Source organism: Mya arenaria, chromosome 8 (assembly GCF_026914265.1).
Source record: "Mya arenaria isolate MELC-2E11 chromosome 8, ASM2691426v1".
NCBI lineage: Eukaryota > Metazoa > Mollusca > Bivalvia > Myida > Myidae > Mya > Mya arenaria.
In genome coordinates this window covers 23,148,184-23,171,787 of record NC_069129.1, presented here as the reverse complement: position 1 = coordinate 23,171,787, position 23,604 = coordinate 23,148,184, and the positions used below count along the sequence as shown (strand labels likewise).

Genomic DNA, 23,604 nt, shown 5'->3' with positions numbered 1-23,604 from the left:
TTTTAATACTTTTGTTTTAATGTTCTCTTGAGCTAATGGTGATTAACACCATTAAAAATCTGACATTGTTCACAGATCATTATATCCTGGTGTTTTCTGATTTCACGGTCACACGTTTTCGACGGCCACACGTTTTCGACGGTTCGGTGTATTTTCATCGAAAAGTAAAAAACCTGGTTGTAGACCGAATGATAAAAATAAGAAAACGTGCAACTCTCAATACCGAGGGTTAATATCTCTCTTTTATAAAAAGGGTACCAGGGCCGGGGTCAGGATTTCGCGTTAGAGGGGGCATACTTCAGAAGTGCAATAAAGAACGTACGCTCTCTTCCCAAAGAATACGAACAATACATGGTGTTAATGAGCTTATATGGGCTGGAGGTCGTCCCCAATGAAATACTAAGACATTTGAGTCTTCATATTGTTCCTAAACTTTACAACAATTTTAGAGGGGGCGCGCGCCGGGTGCGCCCCAGTCTAAACCGCTAGAACGTAAGGGAATGGCTTCATATAATACTTCTTAATGTAAATATACTTATATATCATTCATGTACATTTTCGGATTTGTGTTCAGGCGATGAGACAAAACGCTATATCTGTTTGATAAGCATGGTGTATATGTATAGATACTGCGTGATCCAGTGTGTGTATACCACGTCATATGTTCTTTGTCGGTAGGCAACATTTTGTTTAAAATGACAACTTACCAAAAAAAAATCTGTTTCCTCACCATTTTAGATGAAACAAAGGTCAGTCTATTCTGTTCAAAAAGCTCAGCATTTGATAAGGTGATTAATTTCCTCAAACACTTCGGAAAACCTGTTTCCAAACTTATGTTTTGACCGCACTCCATCCGGCCGCGGTATATCTCGCTGACTCAATTTGCTGTCACAACATGTTGTTGAGTCATTGTTTCAAGGCAAAACACTCTTCACATGTTTACCTACTGCTTAGAGCTCATGACACAATACCACGAAATTTGCTCTTAATTAAGTCCATATGTAAAATCAACATCAATTTATTCACTGGCGGTATGGGACAAAGTGTGGAACGAAAATGCGTCAAATAGCGGCCTAAAAATTAAAATAATAATTACGCAACTGCTTTTCGTCCGGCCACTTACCGACCATTCGCCCGCTTCTTATATTGTTGCATATTGCCTTCTGGTAGGCGAGAATGTTGAAGTGGCAGGCGGATATAAGAAAATGCTAAGATGCGCCAAGAGTGTGGGGCTGCAAATGTACGAAAATAAGCCAAGTGGCGTGGGGCGGGGCGAAAATTCAACAAATGGCGGAGTGAAAATGCGCCAAGCGGTGGAATGAATATAAGAAAATGCTAAGATGCGCCAAGAGTGTGGGGCAATTGTACTTAAAAGAGCCAAATGGAGGGGGGGGGGGGGGCGGGGGGGCGAATATACGAAATGCGCCACGTGGCGGGCGACTATACGAACATGCGCCAAGTTAGCGGCGTCAAATATACAGTTCGAATACATTTCAACACTAAATAGCAAATATAAGCCACCATAGTTCTACAAATACAACTCTTGGAGAAAATTATCCTCATTGGCTCTCAAGTATATGTTCATTTAGCAAAACATACCAAATAATCTGCAAGATAAAGCATAAAAGACAGACAAAAATATGTATTTCATACTGTTGTTGTTTTTCAATCGTAGTCATACGAAAGTAATATTTTTAATCGTGGTTGCGCTAGTCGTATCTTAATTTTTCAATGACCGGTAGTGAAATGAAATCATCAAGTTATCAACAATAATATATGCATACATACCGCGTGTCGTTAAAATATCGTTCACAATTACAAGTTGCTTAAACGTTTGCGACAGTCTTCTCAAGCTAGGAATCCATTGCGCATCTATTTTAACGGTGGGTTGTCTATAGCTCTACAAAATATCGGTTCTTCCTGCTCGCGAAACTGAGCTTGGGGAAATTTTATTTCCTTTTTTTTGAAATTGTGAATAACGAAACATTATTTTCCTAGAGTTGTTATAAACGGCTTGTTGTAGGCGTTTAATAGTCATTCAGCGTCGGAACGTTTGACTGAACGGGTTAAAATTTATAAAACAATATTGTTATAATTTGGATAAGGTCGAATGTTTAGATAAGCAATTAGTATTTTTTTTGATTATCGTTTTTGTGCATAATTAGTGTCAGAAAATTAGATTTGCTTCTTGAAATGATTACAACAGAGAATATGATTTCTGGAAGGTAAGTTCACCGTTATTAACTCCAATATTTATTTGATATGATGTTTGAATGTTATGTATGATAAACATTATTGTATATACATATGTATGTTTCAGTCAACATCCGAGTACTACGATTCAATAAGTGATATTTTGAATTGCAAGCATACTTGTTTATTAAAAGGCATGGAGTCCTTAAAGAAACACTTGAATCATCATTTATGAACATGAAGCTAAGCTTGGCGTTATACAATCAAGGATTAACAAAATGGCAGATACAGGCGACGATTCGCTAAACAACACACTGTTTAGAAACTGGCTTAAAGTGGTTTTGTCTCTGAGGATTTTGGCTAGTGGACTAACACATTTTGTAGAAAAGCACTGTAAACAGCTACATAGGAAGTTGATTTCAAAAGCAGAGCAAATATCTAACTCTACGCTGACGTCTTGCTCACAATGTTTTGTGAAAACCATTTTGCCGTGGCACGTGTATAAAAATGGTGGCTGTCCAGCTCAGAAGACAGCTGGAGTAAGATGCAGGTGCAAAACACATGGAGCACACGTTTGTCCAACAATAGGTGAACCTTGTAGTGTGATGCACGATTTAATTGTAGCGTATCATCATTCACATAACCCGTTATGGCGAAATACAGACTGTCAGTCATGGGTGAATGATTACTGGTCAGTAGCGAAATGCTATTTGAGTACAACGGGCTACGCGAGCTCAACATCGGCAGCTGATATGGATTGTACTGGTCTCCTATCGCTATGCATCAACAACGACTTTTTGAGAAGACACATTGATGATATATCTAATTTTGAAAAGGTGGGACTTACGCTGTAACAAATGAGCTGTTTACGTATTCTATGTGTACTTATGAGCTTAACAAGCATTTGTATCAGCTGTCTTAGTCGGGTATATTCTGACCTGTGATGGAGCGCAATTACAGTCTAATTGCGAGCTCAGTACTGTTTAGGTTTTAATGTATTTAATGAAAATGTTTTTGCCATGAATATACACACAGGTATTTTAACAATTTCAGGTCAGAAATTGGAGAAATACATTGTTTCACTCACCAAACCTCGAACTATCAGAATCAGACATGAAAGCTGCCATTCAGGACATGATCAATCTTTTAAAAGACGGACAAGATCTGATAAATGAGTCAGCTGCACAGTCAGTTGCAGCGGAATTGTCTAAGGTACCATTATGGCTTTGTTTATATAATATTTTTAAATACATATAGTTTACATTTTTCCTCCATAAATAAAGAGATTGGGTTTTAATGGCTAAATCAATTTTATTTTACTCTTTTCTATGAGACACAACCTATTGACTAATCAGGCAAGGAGAAAATTGATATGTTTACTATTATGATTTAACTAAAATGGATGTGAGGTTGTAATTTCGAATCTGCCATTTTTTACATAAAAATCGTTATCAATCTATCCTCATAAGAATTTGCACAAAAAGGGAAATCTCGTATATTTTTATGAATTTTAAGGAGACAACTTATAGGTTTCAAGGGGCGATGGGGGTTGAATCTGCTTTTTCTCTAACAGGCTTCCGCAAACAAGTTTTTGTTTTTAAATGAAAATAAAACGATATGCCTCCAACCATTTCTTTGTATGCCAACTATATTCGAGAGACTTATGTATTTGCTTTTTTAGATCACAAGTGAAGACTTTGTTTTGACGTTAGCAGAGTCAAAGAAGATGTTATTTGAAATGATGAACGCCATCGAATACCAAAAGGATGCTGCAATTCGTGAAATCAACGAATATACGGATACTAAACTCGACGATATACGAGTTGTAAGAAGTATATCAATTATGCGTATAGATGCTGACTTTGATAATAATTATAATATTTAATAATTTTATTCTATGTTCACAAGACTTCCGCATTACAAAAATAGTTTTTGATGCGTTTCTTCATAGATAGTTCTTATACATCAACTGTTCTTTGTAATAGCTATTTTCCTGATATTGTTCTTGAAATATAAATCCTATACAGCAACTATTGTATGCAGAAATTACATATCTTTTCAGGAATTTGTTAAATGTAGAGGTCAAGTACTTGATATGGAAGGTATGATTGATATATTTGTTGTCTCGTTTTATTTGTCTTTCTCAAAAAACCTTTAAGAAAATATTAAATAACTAATTTTTTGGAGGGATTTATCTGTGTATGCACATCTTTTCCTACTGAAACAGATTTTGGAATAATTTACATTTTATTTTGTCAGCAAGGTTTAGTAAATAATGTTAAAAGGCTGTGTATAGTATATCTTATGTACGTCAATGTTGTTATTTGTTGACGTGTAACATAGGTCCCAAATGAAGAAAGCTTGCCTATTATACTAAAGAGAACGCGTGCTTTAACCAATTATTGTAATTCTATTTTAAGCCTTCCAAAAATACCTTGTTGAAACTTACGAAAAGTACTACATAAAATCCGATGTTTCACCATTGTTTCCGGAGGAAGATGACAATATTGATGATCTTTATGTTTCACTTAAAATGGAAAGACGAGCACATACACTTGGGAAGGAAAAGACTCTTACGCGTTGTGGAGCGGACATTTATAAAACAAGAACATCCGAAGTCGCCGAACAATTAAATACGTTTGAAGAACTGTTTCAGAAGAATGGAGAAAGGGTTGAGAACATATTTATTGTCGCAGATGCAGGAATGGGAAAAACTACACTGTGTCGAAAAATCACTTCAACGTGGTGTACCTGCTACGATGAACAAATATGTAATGCTTCTACGGAAAATTCAGTTGAAACAACAATGCATTGTACTGACGCGGTACGGAAAATCAGTACGGGAAATCAGCAATGCATGCTCCAATTTAGATTCTTGTTTTACGTGTCGTTGCGTCATGCAACAACAGAACATAGTATTGAAGAAATGGTTGAACATCAGCTGCTACAAGAAAAACATATCAATTTATTCCATAGCATTTTGGAGAAAATACCACAGCAATGTCTTTTTATTGTTGATGGCTTAGATGAATGGAAATCGAGAGCAAACGAACAAAAAAGTCCAAAAACTATTGATGGACTCCCAGCGAAAAATTGTAAATGCACAACATTGATCACTACAAGGCCATGGAAATTTGCTGAAGTACGTCCAAGAACTTCAGATGTTGACTCGGAAGTACATCTGAAAGGTATATCATTCAAAAATGCATCAATTCTGGCTGGGATAGCTCTTGGTAGACTTAACAAAAGTAGAGGAAAATGCTTGAAAGTTGAAAATTTCATTGCAGAGATTCGAAAAAGAAATCTGATGGCTTTAGTAGGTTCACCACTAATGCTAAAGCTTTTACTTTGTACATGGTTCGATAATAATAATCTTCCAGGTACCAAAACACAAATATATAGTACAGTTGTGAAGCTTATGATTAGAATGTATACAGAAAAAAGAGGTGAAAACCGTGATCAAGAGACACACAAGGAAGAAAGGCATCTTGAAGAGAAACTTCCTTTCATGCTACAAAACTTCTCTGAATTTACGTCCCACGCGCGGATGTTACTTGCACTGGGTGAATTTTCATTCAAGACGTTTGTTAAGTCCAACACTCTTGTTTTTGAGCTTTCGAACTTCGAACAATACGGCATGACAAAAAAAGACACTAGAGCATTCCTTGAAATGGGACTCTTGTCGAAGAGCAGGTTACGAACAAGTTCAGTAACATCACATACCGTTCAAATTTCCTATATCCACAGATCATTTCAAGAATACTTTGCCGCTCTTCACTTGAGTGGACATCAAGAACAAATCGAAACAATATTGGCAATGTGCAAAGGAAGCAGACGACTTGCTGAACATCAAGGGATTTTGCATTTTACGTCTGGTTTTGAACCAAAAATTGTCCGGCGAATTTCAGAACATATCTACAAGGACGGTTCTGAAGATGACACTGTTGACGATGCCATATATACGATAGTACAGAAGACGCTCGTGTCATGCATTTCAGAAGCTGGATTGTTACGGCCTAAACCAGGAAGCGTATATATAAAGATCCTGAGACTAACTAACCGGCCTGATCTAGACATGCTTCCATTGATCAACCCAGAATGTGTATGCAGACTAGATATTACCGAACACGTGCAATTGGAAATGAAACACATCGATTGCATCTTTGCAATGACGAATCTTTGCCATCTTGTTATTATGAATGACAATAAGGTTCTTAAATCAAATATTACAGTGGCTCTTTTGCAAACATGCATACGTCTCAAATGTTTAGAGCTTGATGATTACAATTTCCTCAATGTTTCTGAACTGACAATACTTCCGATATCTTGCCATTTATCGTATATCCGACTGTTCAGATGTCAACTGACCCATTCACAAATCACCTCCATGATATGTGATGTTCCAACGTTGGAAGACTTGAAACTTTGGACGGTAACGTGTGAACCAGACAGACACTGTGGTTGCCTTAAACAGATCAAAAGTGTTTCCCATCCCAAATGCAAAATCGAAAATCAAAAAGAAGACGACGCACGTTTAGAATCTGCGGGAAATGGATTATATTATCTGAAATCGATTTCTGTGTCAAACTGCCAGGTTTATGAATCATCGGGGGTGTTTACTCATCTGAAAGATTCAAATTCATTGACATGCTTAAAGGTAACGGACTCAACAATAGACACGAGTTTTCTAAACTTCCTGGGTCAATGTTTTCGGTTAGAAGATTTAGAATTAGACTTCGTGGCGTTTAGCGGGTATAGCGAGGGATGCACATTGAATGGCGGTTCGCTACAACAACTGAAACTGAATGATGTTGACATAGATTATAGAATAATCATTTCAACAATAAACGGATGCAACACGACTGCACCTCTTGACATTAAAATGAATCATGTTCGACTTATTGGAATCAATGCAGACAAATTCAAGTGTTTATTGTCTGAGTGCAACGGCGTTTCGATCGGGCCATTTTCGGGTAATAAAGATTATGTTCAAACCACATCACTGAAAGTTGTAAACGAAAGGTGAGTATTACGTTTTGTTTTTTAAGTTTTGTGTTAGGTAAAATAACATCAAATCATTAGTTCGAATGCAGTCGTGCAAAATCTTATTATATCAAAGCAGATAAAGAACACGATGAAAATATCTTATACAGCAAAAATATAATTTTATGAACATCAGATGTAATATCTGGTATCCCCGAATGACCATATTGTAATATAAGGCTTTTATATTGCAGGACTGACCTTGTTGGAAAAACAGATGTAGTTCACGAAGGTTCTACAACCAAAGACGTGAGGACGGTATCAGAAACCATCATTACCGAAATCGCTCCAGGACTGCTTTCTCGATCAGTTGAGCGGACATCGAAACGCGTACACTGCGTTTTGTTTTAATAGCGTTGATGTTCTGATAATGTTCCAGGCGCTGTTACTTTTTTGGTTCCTGAACATAACAGAACGTATTCTTTATTAAAGTTGGAACGCGATTATGTTTTGATTAATTACAATACGTTTCGTATCTAGATACCCTGACTTTTCTTGTATATATATAGAGAGAGATAAGATATTTTGTTTTTGTAGTATATGTATACTCGTTGCAATGACATTGTAAATGAAATGCAGATTAAGAATAAGGATCAGTGTGGATATTTAATTGTGTCTACTCCAGTAAATTGTCGAATATCTACAGATTGTTTTTGCTTTCCTAGAAACCGATTCCAAGTCTTTCAAGACCCCACTCCATGATAACATCAGACATCAGCAAATAAAAATGAGGGCTAATTAATGTTAACAGTTGAAGCGTAAATTACTGTCGCATTTCGCAAAATGAAACAAACGCTATGTAGTGAATGCCCATCAAGTGAGAACTAGCATTGTAATGTTTATATACGAAGATTTAAGTTGACAGAGGAGTTTAAACTCATCTCAGGATAATGCTCTTCAAATGACCTGTTGACACAGAAAATATTTATTGACTTCGATGTTTTATTTTCTAAGTACCTTTCCTTGAATTCAAGAAATTTAAACCGGAGAAACAATACAATGAACTTTTCACTGGGTTTTTCTTTGCTAGTCACACAATTAAGAGTCAATGGCTTTAAAACGGCACGTACGTACATAGAGGTCATATATAAATTAGGTTACTAACAAATATGTTATATCACCATGAACTATATCTAGACATTAAGGCTTTGTTTGAAGATGGTTTAAAATTAAAAAGGTGGAAAGATTGTATGATTATTGAGCAATAAATATCATTTTAAAGAAGATAAACGGCGTAGATAGAATGATCATGATTGCGGAATATTATTTTGAGAAAAACACTCAAAACAACTTTGGAGAATTTTACTGAATGAAATATTTGTCACTCATTTTGTTTTTTAAATGATATACACCCGATTTGCCATAATTTAAAAATTAACAGTACTTGTCCTATGATGTTAACCAACAAGCTTCAGAAGACAGGGCGAGCTATAATTCGGATTTGGTACCAACTTAACTCAACTTAAAACACAATTTATTATTGCGTCCACTTTACATACAATTAAACATACACGAAAGACTAAAAACATCAAAGACATTACATAGCGTAAACAACGTTTAAATGTCCATTTTAAGTTTAAATGTCCATTTTAAGTCAAAATGCTCGATATAATAAACGCAGAATAATACAAGTTGTACTCAAACGTGAAGTTGTTCAATCGTAAATGAAATAAACTACTATAATAAATTTTGTAAACTCTGTAATTGTAGTGTTTGTTTGAGTTTAGCGCGTTGTAAGCACATACATGTATAATGGATGCCAGGAAGTTTTGTTTTAAGAATAGTTACACCAGTCGCTCTACATCTAAAGTTGTCGTGAAGTGGTCCTCAGAGTTATGAAGTCCGTTTACGTGCATGAATGGATTACGCGATCAAAACACTGAGGCTGAATAACATCTCTAAGAAGATAGAACAAGATAAAGTTTCCCATAACTTAATGCACGTATCAAACCATTCGCCCTGTTTTGCCGGAGAGGCAGCGACGGGTTAAGAGATATCTTTCGACGATAAATGATTGAAAACCATGATATAGAAAGAGAAGTTTAGGCAATGAAAACAACAGGGACAAGCCAAGAAGCCAAATATTTTAGGAGAAATCATATTCAGAGGCACATGGCTACGGCCGAATAGGCACTGAACGGGACACACAAAACGTACTACATACACCAAAACAGACTACACATGCATCAGAATAGCTTTATCAAAACGTATTACATACACCCAAACAGACTACACATGCATCAGAATAGCTTTATCAATAAATGATGAGATGAACACCTCAGAACGGTCAGCGTAACAACAGGTCTGATGAACACGAGTTCACTGGGGTGGGTGGGGGGGGGGGTAAACTTGTTTATGTGTACATGTGTACACAACCTCACACTTGTCCCAGCATTTATCAATAATTATAAACATATAACATAAAATTGCCTCATGGGGGGGGGGGCAGCATCAACTTGGAAACAAGAAAGAATAAAAATATATAATTGTATATATATATACATCAAGTCGGCGCGATAAAATTGGATGAAAAACATGCATGTAAATCACCAAAATGAAGTAGTGGTTTACTTTAATGATAACATGTTAAGTATACATATGTTCGACAGACATTATTGTTGATAGTACTGTATCAATTGCATTGGTTCCTGTGAACACTGTTTAGTGTTATGAGTAAATTGAACGGGGATAAAAGATTATACATTATGAGGAAATAATATGGAATATATTTTTTTGAAAGACATTTGCAAAACAAACAATTAAGCTTAATGTCATTTTTCAAAACTCATACGAAATGGATATAGAACCCTGTAAACTTCATCTATTTGGCGATAAGTTGGTATTTAAAATCAATATTTACAAAAAAATATTCAAGGCCGCTATGATTTAAGACACCGTTATTAATTAAAGTATACATTTTTTAAACCCAGAGTACATTTTATCGTGCAATGTGGAAAATATCAAAGGCATTCTTCTGCAAATGATGAACTGGGGCCGTATTCAATAAGCATCTTAGTAACAATTTTCAACTTAGTGAAAAATAGCCTTTTTTCTAATTTGAATTTTAAGAAAACGAACAATGTTTGTACACCAAAAATATGAAAATAAGCAAGAATATGGTCTGAACAATATATGCATATAAATAAATCTGATGAAAAGTAGCGGGTATTTAAAATAATCAATGTCAAAAATTACGAAATTACGACTAAATTGAAAATATTCACTAAGATGCTTATTGAATACGGCCCCTGGTCCCTAAGTTAAAGCTACATTGTGGACAATATCAAATATAGAAAAATACTAGAAGTAGGGCGCTGACTAACAAACTATCACACATAATTAGAGTTTAGACTGATACTTAATGACCGGATACAGCCATCACTTGAAAACGAATGACTCTAACTAACTCTTGAAAAGCACGATGCAGCCATTCACCGTCTGACATAGCTCACATAAGAAAACTGTTTGTAGCAAATAAATAAATGTATAATAAATAAAAAAAACACTAAACACATATGCTGCTAAATATGCTCTCTCTCTCTCTCTCACACTCTCTCTCTCTCTCAGGAGTCATCGCCAGTATCAATCGTATGCTATCCATGTAGAAATAGAAGTTTTGATATATGCCCTCAGGGAAGGGAACGCGAAAGCTCGGGGATTGAGGGGCCATGGTAACGAACAGTTTCAGGTCCAAGTGCAGTTTCAGACTTAAAAAAAGCAAAACAAAAACTAGCAACTATAAAACGTATAAATTACGTTATTTTTACATAATCCATTTAAATATGTGTACATCTTTCATATGGTAGCACAATAAACAGTTTTCACCATCAATGCTCCGCTTGATTATTTTTTAAAAGATGCAGTTTTGATACATGAGTCTGAACTCAAACTTGAGACTGTTCGAAAATATGACCCCTGGTCATCGTTTGTTATAATTTTAAAGGAAGCTCTGAAATCCTAGGATTCTGAAGAGGAATTCAAGCCAAGATTCTACTCTAAACTGATGTCTGGATTATTGATATGTATGTATATTATACAGTTTGTTCTGAACACGAGGATGAGTAAAGGTTACAATATATTTAACGCGAAATTATCACTGGTTCTACATTGATATTACAATTACCAGATATGTAATCGACATTTCAAAGTATTTTTTTCACACCTTTTCATGTTACTAGTACAATTAGTTACTTCAAAATGATATGATAATCAACAAATTATCACTCAACTTTGGTATTTCGCTTTTCTGGGGGAAATCCTGAGTGGATTGTAAAGTAAACTTCAAGAAAAAAGAATCTCAAAAATTTCACACTTAACCAAGAAATTGACTTTCTACGTATCTACGATTTAATACCAATCCTTTTGTATTTCGTTATCATAAACCTATGGTTCTTGGTTTTTCACTTTTTCTTTCATTTGTGTGTTTTTTTGCAAATGATTCAAGAATCTACTCCAAAAGGTCATATTTACATATTGATATATTTTATTATTATTATTTACTTTCAGTAAATAATGTCTATGTTAAAAACCATCCATCTTGAATAATGTGATCATTTACTTATCATATAAAATAAATCAAAGATCGAGACGAAAGGAGGAAGATATTTTGTAAAAACATTATTGTGCTGGTTTAAGTGCTCGAGAACGACGTTTGATTGAGTTGCGTTTTATTCCGAGATATATTAGAAAACGCATGTCCACTGAGCCAGTCTAGAAAACCATGCCAGCACTTTTATTCTAGTATAGCTACGCCCCTAGTTCTGGAAGTATAATACATTTTGTTTAGTATTTGTTTATTTTTTTGTTTGTCTCTTTATTTCCGATATAATTTGTCCTGTTTACGTAATGTCTATTTTTATATTTACGTTCACAAACCGTTTTTATTTGATGCGTTAATAATCGCAATTTTTATAACAGAGATACGTCAAAAACAAATAAGGATACAGTACAGGATTTCAGCAAACGTTATAATTAAAAAATACTATTCGATATATAAACTCTTATTAAATATGCATCTTTTAAATAGCACGGCTGTTGGGTTCATAACTTATAATAGAATTTAGCAATGATATTTTCTGAAACATCTTTTTTCTGTAAACTATCTAAATGTGTATCTTTCTGATGTCGTCATAACGTAAATAAAACAAGTGCTGGTGTGTTTCCAATACAAGTGTTGGTGTGTTTCCAATACAAGTGTTGGTGTGTTTCCAATACAAGTGTTGGTGTGTTTCCAATACAAGTGTTGGTGTGTTTCCAATACAAGTGTTGGTGTGTTTCCAATACAAGTGTTGGTACGTGTCCAATACAAGGGTTGGTACGTGTCCAATACAAGTGTTGGTATGTGTCGAATACAAGTGTTGGTGTGTTTCCAATACAAGTGTTGGTGTGTTTCCAATACAAGTGTTGGTGTGTGTCCAATACAAGTGTTGGTGTGTTTCCAATACAAGTGTTGGTGTGTGTCCAATACAAGTGTTGGTGTGTTTCCAATACAAGTGTTGGTGTGTTTCCAATACAAGTCTTGGTGTGTGTCCAATACAAGTGTTGTTGGGTGTCATATACAAGTGTTGGTACGTGTCCAATACAAGTGTTGGTGTGTGTCCAATACAGGTGTGGTGTGTGTCCAATACAAGTGTTTGTGTGTGTCCAATGCAAGTGTTGGTGTGTGTCCAATACAAGTGTTGGTGTGTGTCCAATACAAGTGTTGGTGTGTGTCCAATACAAGTGTTGGTGTGTGTCCAATACAGGTGTTGGTGTGTGTCCAATACAAGTGTTGGTGTGTGTCCAATACAAGTGTTGGTACGTGTCCAATACAAGTGTTGGTACGTGTCCAATACAAGTGTTGGTACGTGTCCAATACAAGTGTTGGTGTGTGTCCAATGCAAGTGTTGGTGTGTGTCAAATACAAGTGTTGGTGTGTGTCCAATACATGTGTTGGTGTGTGTCCAATACAAGTGTTGGTACGTGTCCAATACAGGTGTTGGTACGTGTCCAATACAAGTGTTGGTGTGTGTCCAATACAGGTGTTGGTGTGTGTCCAATACAGGTGTTGGTGTGTGTCCAATACAGGTGTTGGTAAGTGTCCAATACAAGTGTTGGTGTGTGTTTAATACAAGTGTTGGTACGTGTCCAATACAAGTGTTGGTACGTGTCCAATACAAGTGTTGGTGTGTGTCCAATACAAGTGTTGGTACGTGTCCAATACAAGTGTTGGTACGTGTCCAATACAAGTGTTGGTGTGTGTCCAATACAGGTGTTGGTGTGTGTCCAATACAGGTGTTGGTACGTGTCCAATACAAGTGTTGGTGTGTGTCCAATACAAGTGTTGGTGTGTTTCCAATACAAGTGTTGGTATGTTTCCAATACAAGTGTTGGTGTGTGTCCAATACAAGTGTTGGTGTGTGTCATATACAAGTGTTGGTACGTGTCCAATACAAGTGTTGGTGTGTGTCCAATACAGGTGTTGGTGTGTGTCCAATACAAGTGTTGGTGTGTGTCCAATGCAAGTGTTGGTGTGTGTCCAATACAAGTGTTGGTGTGTGTCCAATACAAGTGTTGGTGTGTGTCCAATACAAGTGTTGGTGTGTGTCCAATACAGGTGTTGGTGTGTGTCCAATACAAGTGTTGGTGTGTGTCCAATACAAGTGTTGGTGTGTGTCCAATACAAGTGTTGGTACGTGTCCAATACAAGTGTTGGTACGTTTCCAATACAAGTGTTGGTGTGTGTCCAATGCAAGTGTTGGTGTGTGTCCAATACAAGTGTTGGTGTGTGTCCAATACAGGTGTTGGTGTGTGTCCAATACAAGTGTTGGTACGTGTCCAATACAGGTGTTGGTACGTGTCCAATACAAGTGTTGGTGTGTGTCCAATACAGGTGTTGGTGTGTGTCCAATACAGGTGTTGGTGTGTGTCCAATACAGGTGTTGGTGTGTGTCCAATACAGGTGTTGGTACGTGTCCAATACAAGTGTTGGTGTGTGTCCAATACAAGTGTTGGTACGTGTCCAATACAAGTGTTGGTACGTGTCCAATACAAGTGTTGGTGTGTGTCAAATACAAGTGTTGGTACGTGTTAAATACAAGTGTTGGTGTGTGTCCAATACAAGTGTTGGTGTGTGTCCAATACAGGTGTTGGTACGTGTCCAATACAAGTGTTGGTGTGTGTTCAATACAAGTGTTGGTACGTGTCCAATACAAGTGTTGGTGTGTGTCCAATACAAGTGTTGGTACGTGTCCAATACAACTGTTGGTACGTGTCCAATACAAGTGTTGGTACGTGTCCAATACAAGTGTTGGTGTGTGTCCAATACAAGTGTTGGTGTGTGTCCAATACAAGTGTTGGTACGTGTCCAATACAAGTGTTGGTGTGTGTCCAATACAAGTGCTGGTACGTGGCCAATACAAGTGTTGATGTGTGTCAAACACTTGTGTGTCCAATACAAGTGTTGGTGTGTGTCCAATACAAGTGTTGATGTGTGTCCAATACAAGTGTTGGTGTGTGTCCAATACAAGTGTTGGTGTGTGTCCAATACAGGTGTTGGTGTGTGTCCAATACAGGTGTTGGTACGTGTCCAATACAAGTGTTGGTGTGTGTCCAATACAAGTGTTGGTGTGTTTCCAATACAAGTGTTGGTGTGTTTCCAATACAAGTGTTGGTGTGTGTCCAATACAAGTGTTGGTGTGTTTCCAATACAAGTGTTGGTGTGTTTCCAATACAAGTGTTGGTGTGTGTCCAATACACGTGTTGGTGTGTGTCCAATACAGGTGTTGGTGTGTGTCCAATACAGGTGTTGGTACGTGTCCAATACACGTGTTGGTGTGTGTCCAATACAAGTGTTGGTGTGTGTCCAATACACGTGTTGGTGTGTGTCCAATACAAGTGTTGGTGTGTGTCCAATACAGGTGTTAGTACGTGTCCAATACACGTGTTGGTGTGTGTCCAATACAAGTGTTGGTGTGTTTCCAATACAAGTGTTGGTGTGTTTCCAATACAAGTGTTGGTGTGTGTCCAATACAAGTGTTGGTGTGTTTCCAATACAAGTGTTGGTGTGTTTCCAATACAAGTGTTGGTGTGTGTCCAATACACGTGTTGGTGTGTGTCCAATACAGGTGTTGGTGTGTGTCCAATACAGGTGTTGGTACGTGTCCAATACACGTGTTGGTGTGTGTCCAATACAAGTGTTGGTGTGTGTCCAATACAGGTGTTGGTGTGTGTCCAATACAAGTGTTGGTGTGTGTCCAATACAAGTGTTGGTACGTGTCCAATACAAGTGTTGGTACGTGTCCAATACAAGTGTTGGTACGTGTCCAATACAAGTGTTGGTGTGTGTCCAATGCAAGTGTTGGTGTGTGTCAAATACAAGTGTTGGTGTGTGTCCAATACATGTGTTGGTGTGTGTCCAATACAAGTGTTGGTACGTGTCCAATACAGGTGTTGGTACGTGTCCAATACAAGTGTTGGTGTGTGTCCAATACAGGTGTTGGTGTGTGTCCAATACAGGTGTTGGTGTGTGTCCAATACAGGTGTTGGTAAGTGTCCAATACAAGTGTTGGTGTGTGTTTAATACAAGTGTTGGTACGTGTCCAATACAAGTGTTGGTACGTGTCCAATACAAGTGTTGGTGTGTGTCCAATACAAGTGTTGGTACGTGTCCAATACAAGTGTTGGTACGTGTCCAATACAAGTGTTGGTGTGTGTCCAATACAGGTGTTGGTGTGTGTCCAATACAGGTGTTGGTACGTGTCCAATACAAGTGTTGGTGTGTGTCCAATACAAGTGTTGGTGTGTTTCCAATACAAGTGTTGGTATGTTTCCAATACAAGTGTTGGTGTGTGTCCAATACAAGTGTTGTTGTGTGTCATATACAAGTGTTGGTACGTGTCCAATACAAGTGTTGGTGTGTGTCCAATACAGGTGTTGGTTTGTGTCCAATACAAGTGTTGGTGTGTGTCCAATGCAAGTGTTGGTGTGTGTCCAATACAAGTGTTGGTGTGTGTCCAATACAAGTGTTGGTGTGTGTCCAATACAAGTGTTGGTGTGTGTCCAATACAGGTGTTGGTGTGTGTCCAATACAAGTGTTGGTGTGTGTCCAATACAAGTGTTGGTGTGTGTCCAATACAAGTGTTGGTACGTGTCCAATACAAGTGTTGGTACGTGTCCAATACAAGTGTTGGTGTGTGTCCAATACAAGTGTTGGTGTGTGTCCAATACAAGTGTTGGTGTGTGTCCAATACAGGTGTTGGTGTGTGTCCAATACAAGTGTTGGTACGTGTCCAATACAGGTGTTGGTACGTGTCCAATACAAGTGTTGGTGTGTGTCCAATACAGGTGTTGGTGTGTGTCCAATACAGGTGTTGGTGTGTGTCCAATACAGGTGTTGGTGTGTGTCCAATACAGGTGTTGGTACGTGTCCAATACAAGTGTTGGTGTGTGTCCAATACAAGTGTTGGTACGTGTCCAATACAAGTGTTGGTACGTGTCCAATACAAGTGTTGGTGTGTGTCAAATACAAGTGTTGGTACGTGTTAAATACAAGTGTTGGTGTGTGTCCAATACAAGTGTTGGTGTGTGTCCAATACAGGTGTTGGTACGTGTCCAATACAAGTGTTGGTGTGTGTTCAATACAAGTGTTGGTACGTGTCCAATACAAGTGTTGGTGTGTGTCCAATACAAGTGTTGGTACGTGTCCAATACAAGTGTTGGTGCGTGTCCAATACAAGTGTTGGTACGTGTCCAATACAGGTGTTGGTGTGTGTCCAATACAAGTGTTGGTGTGTGTCCAATACAAGTGTTGGTACGTGTCCAATACAAGTGTTGGTGTGTGTCCAATACAAGTGCTGGTACGTGGCCAATACAAGTGTTGATGTGTGTCAAACACTTGTGTGTCCAATACAAGTGTTGGTGTGTGTCCAATACAAGTGTTGATGTGTGTCCAATACAAGTGTTGGTGTGTGTCCAATACAAGTGTTGGTGTGTGTCCAATACAGGTGTTGGTGTGTGTCCAATACAGGTGTTGGTACGTGTCCAATACAAGTGTTGGTGTGTGTCCAATACAAGTGTTGGTGTGTTTCCAATACAAGTGTTGGTGTGTTTCCAATACAAGTGTTGGTGTGTGTCCAATACAAGTGTTGGTGTGTTTCCAATACAAGTGTTGGTGTGTGTCCAATACAAGTGTTGGTGTGTGTCCAATACACGTGTTGGTGTGTGTCCAATACAGGTGTTGGTGTGTGTCCAATACAGGTGTTGGTACGTGTCCAATACACGTGTTGGTGTGTGTCCAATACAAGTGTTGGTGTGTGTCCAATACACGTGTTGGTGTGTGTCCAATACAAGTGTTGGTGTGTGTCCAATACAGGTGTTAGTACGTGTCCAATACACGTGTTGGTGTGTGTCCAATACAAGTGTTGGTGTGTTTCCAATACAAGTGTTGGTGTGTTTCCAATACAAGTGTTGGTGTGTGTCCAATACAAGTGTTGGTGTGTTTCCAATACAAGTGTTGGTGTGTTTCCAATACAAGTGTTGGTGTGTGTCCAATACACGTGTTGGTGTGTGTCCAATACAGGTGTTGGTGTGTGTCCAATACAGGTGTTGGTACGTGTCCAATACACGTGTTGGTGTGTGTCCAATACAAGTGTTGGTGTGTGTCCAATACACGTGTTGGTGTGTGTCCAATACAAGTGTTGGTGTGTGTCCAATACAGGTGTTAGTACGTGTCCAATACACGTGTTGGTGTGTGTCCAATACACGTGTTGGTGTGTGTCCAATACAAGTGTTGGTGTGTGTCCAATACACGTGTTGGTGTGTGTCCAATACAAGTGTTGGTGTGTGTCCAATACAGGTGTTGGTACGTGTCCAATACAAGTGTTGGTGTGTGTCCAATACAGGTGTTGGTGTGTGACCAATACACGTGTTGGTGTGGGTCCAATACAAGTGTTGGTGTGTGTCCAATACAGGTGTTGGTACGTGTCCAATACAAGTGTTGGTGTGTGTCCAATACAGGTGTTGGTGTGTGTCCAATACACGTGTTGGTGTGTGTCCAATACAAGTGTTGGTGTGTGTCCAATACAGGTGTTGGTACGTTTCCAATACAAGTGTTGGTGTGTGTCCAATACAGGTGTTGGTGTGTGTCCAATACAGGTGTTGGTACGTGTCCAATACAGGTGTTGGTGTGTGTCCAATACAGGTGTTGGTGTGTGTCCAATACAGGTGTTGGTACGTGTCCAATACAGGTGTTGGTACGTGTCCAATACAGGTGTTGGTGTGTGTCCAATACAAGTGTTGGTGTGTGTCCAATACACGTGTTGGTGTGTGTCCAATACAGGTGTTGGTACGTGTCCAATACAGGTGTTGGTGTGTGTCCAATACACGTGTTGGTGTGTGTCCAATACAAGTGTTGGTGTGTGTCCAATACACGTGTTGGTGTGTGTCCAATACACGTGTTGGTGTGTGTCCAATACAAGTGTTGGTGTGTGTCCAATACACGTGTTGGTGTGTGTCCAATACAAGTGTTGGTGTGTGTCCAATACAGGTGTTGGTACGTGTCCAATACAGGTGTTGGTGTGTGTCCAATACAAGTGTTGGTACGTGTCCAATACAGGTGTTGGTGTGTGTCCAATACAGGTGTTGGTACGTGTCCAATACAGGTGTTGGCGTGTGTCCAATACAGGTGTTGGTACGTGTCCAATACAGGTGTTGGCGTGTGTCCAATACAGGTGTTGGTGTGTGTCCAATACAGGTGTTGGTGTGTGTCCAATACAAGTGTTGGTACGTGTCCAATACAGGTGTTGGTGTGTGTCCAATACAGGTGTTGGTACGTGTCCAATACAGGTGTTGGTGTGTGTCCAATACAGGTGTTGGTACGTGTCCAATACAGGTGTTGGTGTGTGTCCAATACAAGTGTTGGTACGTGTCCAATACAGGTGCTGGTACGTGTCCAATACAAGTGTTGGTACGTGTCCAATACAGGTGTTGGTGTGTGTCCAATACAGGTGTTGGTACGTGTCCAATACAAGTGCTGGTACCTGTCCAATACAATTGTGGTACGTGTCCAATACAGGTGTTGGTGTGTGTCCAATACAGGTTTTGGTACGTGTCCAATACAGGTGTTGGTGTGTGTCCAATACAGGTGTTGGTGTGTGTCCAATACAAGTGTTGGTGTGTGTCCAATACAAGTGTTGGTACGTGTATGCGCACATTGCTCGTACATCAGTATGTATGTACACATTCCTCGTACATCTTATAGGTTGTAAGGGGCGATGGTTGAATCTGCTTTGTCTCTAACAGGCTTCCGCAAACAAGTTTTTGTTTTTAAATGAAAATGAAACGATATGCCTCGAACCATTGCGTTGTATGCCAACTATATTCGAGAGACTTATGTATTTGTTTTTTTAGATCACAAGTGAAGACTTTGTTTTGACGTTAGCAGAGTCAAAGAAGATGTTATTTGAAATGATGAACGCCATCGAATACCAAAAGGATGCTGCAATTCGTGAAATCAACGAATATACGGATACTAAACTCGACGATATACGAGTTGTAAGAAGTGTATCAATTATGCGTATAGATGCTGACTTTGATATTAATTATAATATTTAATAATTTTATTCTATGTTCACAAGACTTCCGCATTACAAAAATAGTTTTTGATGCGTTTCTTCATAGATAGTTCTTATACATCAACTGTTCTTTGTAATAGCTATTTTCCTGATATTGTTCTTGAAATATAAATCCTATACAGCAACTATTGTATGCAGAAATTACATATCTTTTCAGGAATTTGTTAAATGTTGAGGTCAAGTAACTGATATGGAAGGTATGATTGATATATTTGTTGTCTCGTTTTATTTGTCTTTCTCAAAAAACCTTTAAGAAAATATTAAATAACTAATTTTTGGAGGGATTTATCTGTGTATGCACATCTTTTCCTACTGAAACAGATTTTGGAATAATTTACATTTTATTTTGTCAGCAAGGTTTAGTAAATAATGTTAAAAGGCTGTGTATAGTATATCTTATGTACGTCAATGTTGTTATTTGTTGACGTGTAACATAGGTCCCAAATGAAGAAAGCTTGCCTATTATACTAAAGAGAACACGTGCTTTATTATTATTGTAATTCTATTTTAAGCCTTCCAAAAATACCTTGTTGAAACTTACAAAAAGTACTACATAAAATCCGATGTTTCACCATTGTTTCCGGAGGAAGATGAAAATATTGATGATCTTTATGTTTCACTTAAAATGGAAAGACGAGCACATACACTTGGGAAGGAAAAGACTCTTACGCGTTGTGGAGCGGACATTTATAAAACAAGAACATCCGAAGTCGCCGAACAATTAAATACGTTTGAAGAACTGTTTCAGAAGAATGGAGAAAGGGTTGAGAACATATTTATTGTCGCAGATGCAGGAATGGGAAAAACTACACTGTGTCGAAAAATCACTTCAACGTGGTGTACCTGCTACGATGAACAAATATGTAATGCTTCTACGGAAAATTCAGTTGAAACAACAATGCATTGTACTGACGCGGTACGGAAAATCAGTACGGGAAATCAGCAATGCATGCTCCAATTTAGATTCTTGTTTTACGTGTCGTTGCGTCATGCAACAACAGAACATAGTATTGAAGAAATGGTTGAACATCAGCTGCTACAAGAAAAACATATCAATTTATTCCATAGCATTTTGGAGAAAATACCACAGCAATGTCTTTTTATTGTTGATGGCTTAGATGAATGGAAATCGAGAGCAAACGAACAAAAAAGTCCAAAAACTATTGATGGACTCCCAGCGAAAAATTGTAAATGCACAACATTGATCACTACAAGGCCATGGAAATTTGCTGAAGTACGTCCAAGAACTTCAGATGTTGACTCGGAAGTACATCTGAAAGGTATATCATTCAAAAATGCATCAATTCTGGCTGGGATAGCTCTTGGTAGACTTAACAAAAGTAGAGGAAAATGCTTGAAAGTTGAAAATTTCATTGCAGAGATTCGAAAAAGAAATCTGATGGCTTTAGTAGGTTCACCACTAATGCTAAAGCTTTTACTTTGTACATGGTTCGATAATAATAATCTTCCAGGTACCAAAACACAAATATATAGTACAGTTGTGAAGCTTATGATTAGAATGTATACAGAAAGAAGAGGTGAAAACCGTGATCAAGAGACACACAAGGAAGAAAGGCATCTTGAAGAGAAACTTCCTTTCATGCTACAAAACTTCTCTGAATTTACGTCCCACGCGCGGATGTTACTTGCACTGGGTGAATTTTCATTCAAGACGTTTGTTAAGTCCAACACTCTTGTTTTTGAGCTTTCGAACTTCGAACAATACGGCATGACAAAAAAAGACACTAGAGCATTCCTTGAAATGGGACTCTTGTCGAAGAGCAGGTTACGAACAAGTTCAGTAACATCACATACCGTTCAAATTTCCTATATCCACAGATCATTTCAAGAATACTTTGCCGCTCTTCACTTGAGTGGACATCAAGAACAAATCGAAACAATATTGGCAATGTGCAAAGGAAGCAGACGACTTGCTGAACATCAAGGGATTTTGCATTTTACGTCTGGTTTTGAACCAAAAATTGTCCGGCGAATTTCAGAACATATCTACAAGGACGGTTCTGAAGATGACACTGTTGACGATGCCATATATACGATAGTACAGAAGACGCCTGTGTCATGCATTTCAGAAGCTGGATTGTTACGGCCTAAACCAGGAAGCGTATATATAAAGATCCTGAGACTAACTAACCGGCCTGATCTAGACATGCTTCCATTGATCAACCCAGAATGTGTATGCAGACTAGATATTACCGAACACGTGCAATTGGAAATGAAACACATCGATTGCATCTTTGCAATGACGAATCTTTGCCATCTTGTTATTATGAATGACAATAAGGTTCTTAAATCAAATATTACAGTGGCTCTTTTGCAAACATGCATACGTCTCAAATGTTTAGAGCTTGATGATTACAATTTCCTCAATGTTTCTGAACTGACAATACTTCCGATATCTTGCCATTTATCGTATATCCGACTGTTCAGATGTCAACTGACCCATTCACAAATCACCTCCATGATATGTGATGTTCCAACGTTGGAAGACTTGAAACTTTGGACGGTAACGTGTGAACCAGACAGACACTGTGGTTGCCTTAAACAGATCAAAAGTGTTTCCCATCCCAAATGCAAAATCGAAAATCAAAAAGAAGACGACGCACGTTTAGAATCTGCGGGAAATGGATTATATTATCTGAAATCGATTTCTGTGTCAAACTGCCAGGTTTATGAATCATCGGGGGTGTTTACTCATCTGAAAGATTCAAATTCATTGACATGCTTAAAGGTAACGGACTCAACAATAGACACGAGTTTTCTAAACTTCCTGGGTCAATGTTTTCGGTTAGAAGATTTAGAATTAGACTTCGTGGCGTTTAGCGGGTATAGCGAGGGATGCACATTGAATGGCGGTTCGCTACAACAACTGAAACTGAATGATGTTGACATAGATTATAGAATAATCATTTCAACAATAAACGGATGCAACACGACTGCACCTCTTGACATTAAAATGAATCATGTTCGACTTATTGGAATCAATGCAGACAAATTCAAGTGTTTATTGTCTGAGTGCAAAGGCGTTTCGATCGGGCCATTTTCGGGTAATAAAGATTATGTTCAAACCACATCACTGAAAGTTGTAAACGAAAGGTGAGTATTACGTTTTGTTTTTTAAGTTTTGTGTTAGGTAAAATAATATCAAATCATTAGTTCGAATGCAGTCGTGCAAAATCTTATTATATCAAAGCAGATAAAGAACACGATGAAAATATCTTATACAGCAAAAATATAATTTTATGAACATCAGATGTAATATCTGGTATCCCCGAATGACCATATTGTAATATAAGGCTTTTATATTGCAGGACTGACCTTGTTGAAAAAACAGATGTAGTTCACGAAGGTTCTACAACCAAAGACGTGAGGACGGTATCAGAAACCATCATTACCGAAATCGCTCCAGGACTGCTTTCTCGATCAGTTGAGCGGACATCGAAACGCGTACACTGCGTTTTGTTTTAATAGCGTTGATGTTCTGATAATGTTCCAGGCGCTGTTACTTTTTTGGTTCCTGAACATAACAGAACGTATTCTTTATTAAAGTTGGAACGCGATTATGTTTTGATTAATTACAATACGTTTCGTATCTAGATACCCTGACTTTTCTTGTATATATAGAGAGAGAGATAAGATATTTTGTTTTTGTAGTATATGTATTCTCGTTGCAATGACATTGTAAATGAAATGCAGATTAAGAATAAGGATCAGTGTGGATATTTAATTGTGTCTACTT

General features: G+C 38.0%; 1 protein-coding gene across 3 annotated transcripts; it reads left to right on the top strand.

The window, feature by feature from the left end:
- Window positions 1–1,943: 1,943 nt before the first annotated feature.
- Window positions 1,944–23,573, top strand: LOC128243339 (uncharacterized). Of its 3 annotated transcripts, none has more exons than XM_052961049.1 (7): window positions 1,944–2,225; window positions 2,321–3,029; window positions 3,247–3,405; window positions 3,875–4,018; window positions 4,256–4,295; window positions 20,360–22,961; window positions 23,177–23,573. In XM_052961049.1, exons 2-7 carry the CDS (start codon window positions 2,472–2,474, stop codon window positions 23,331–23,333), a joined length of 3,660 nt encoding a protein of 1,219 aa, XP_052817009.1. In that variant the 5' UTR covers window positions 1,944–2,225; window positions 2,321–2,471; the 3' UTR covers window positions 23,334–23,573. The 3 variants fall into 3 exon arrangements, with proteins under 3 accessions (XP_052817009.1, XP_052817008.1, XP_052817010.1); XM_052961048.1 differs by lacking the exons at window positions 20,360–22,961; window positions 23,177–23,573 and adding exons at window positions 4,614–7,215; window positions 7,431–7,897; XM_052961050.1 differs by lacking the exons at window positions 2,321–3,029; window positions 20,360–22,961; window positions 23,177–23,573 and adding exons at window positions 4,614–7,215; window positions 7,431–7,897.
- Window positions 23,574–23,604: the final 31 nt, after the last annotated feature.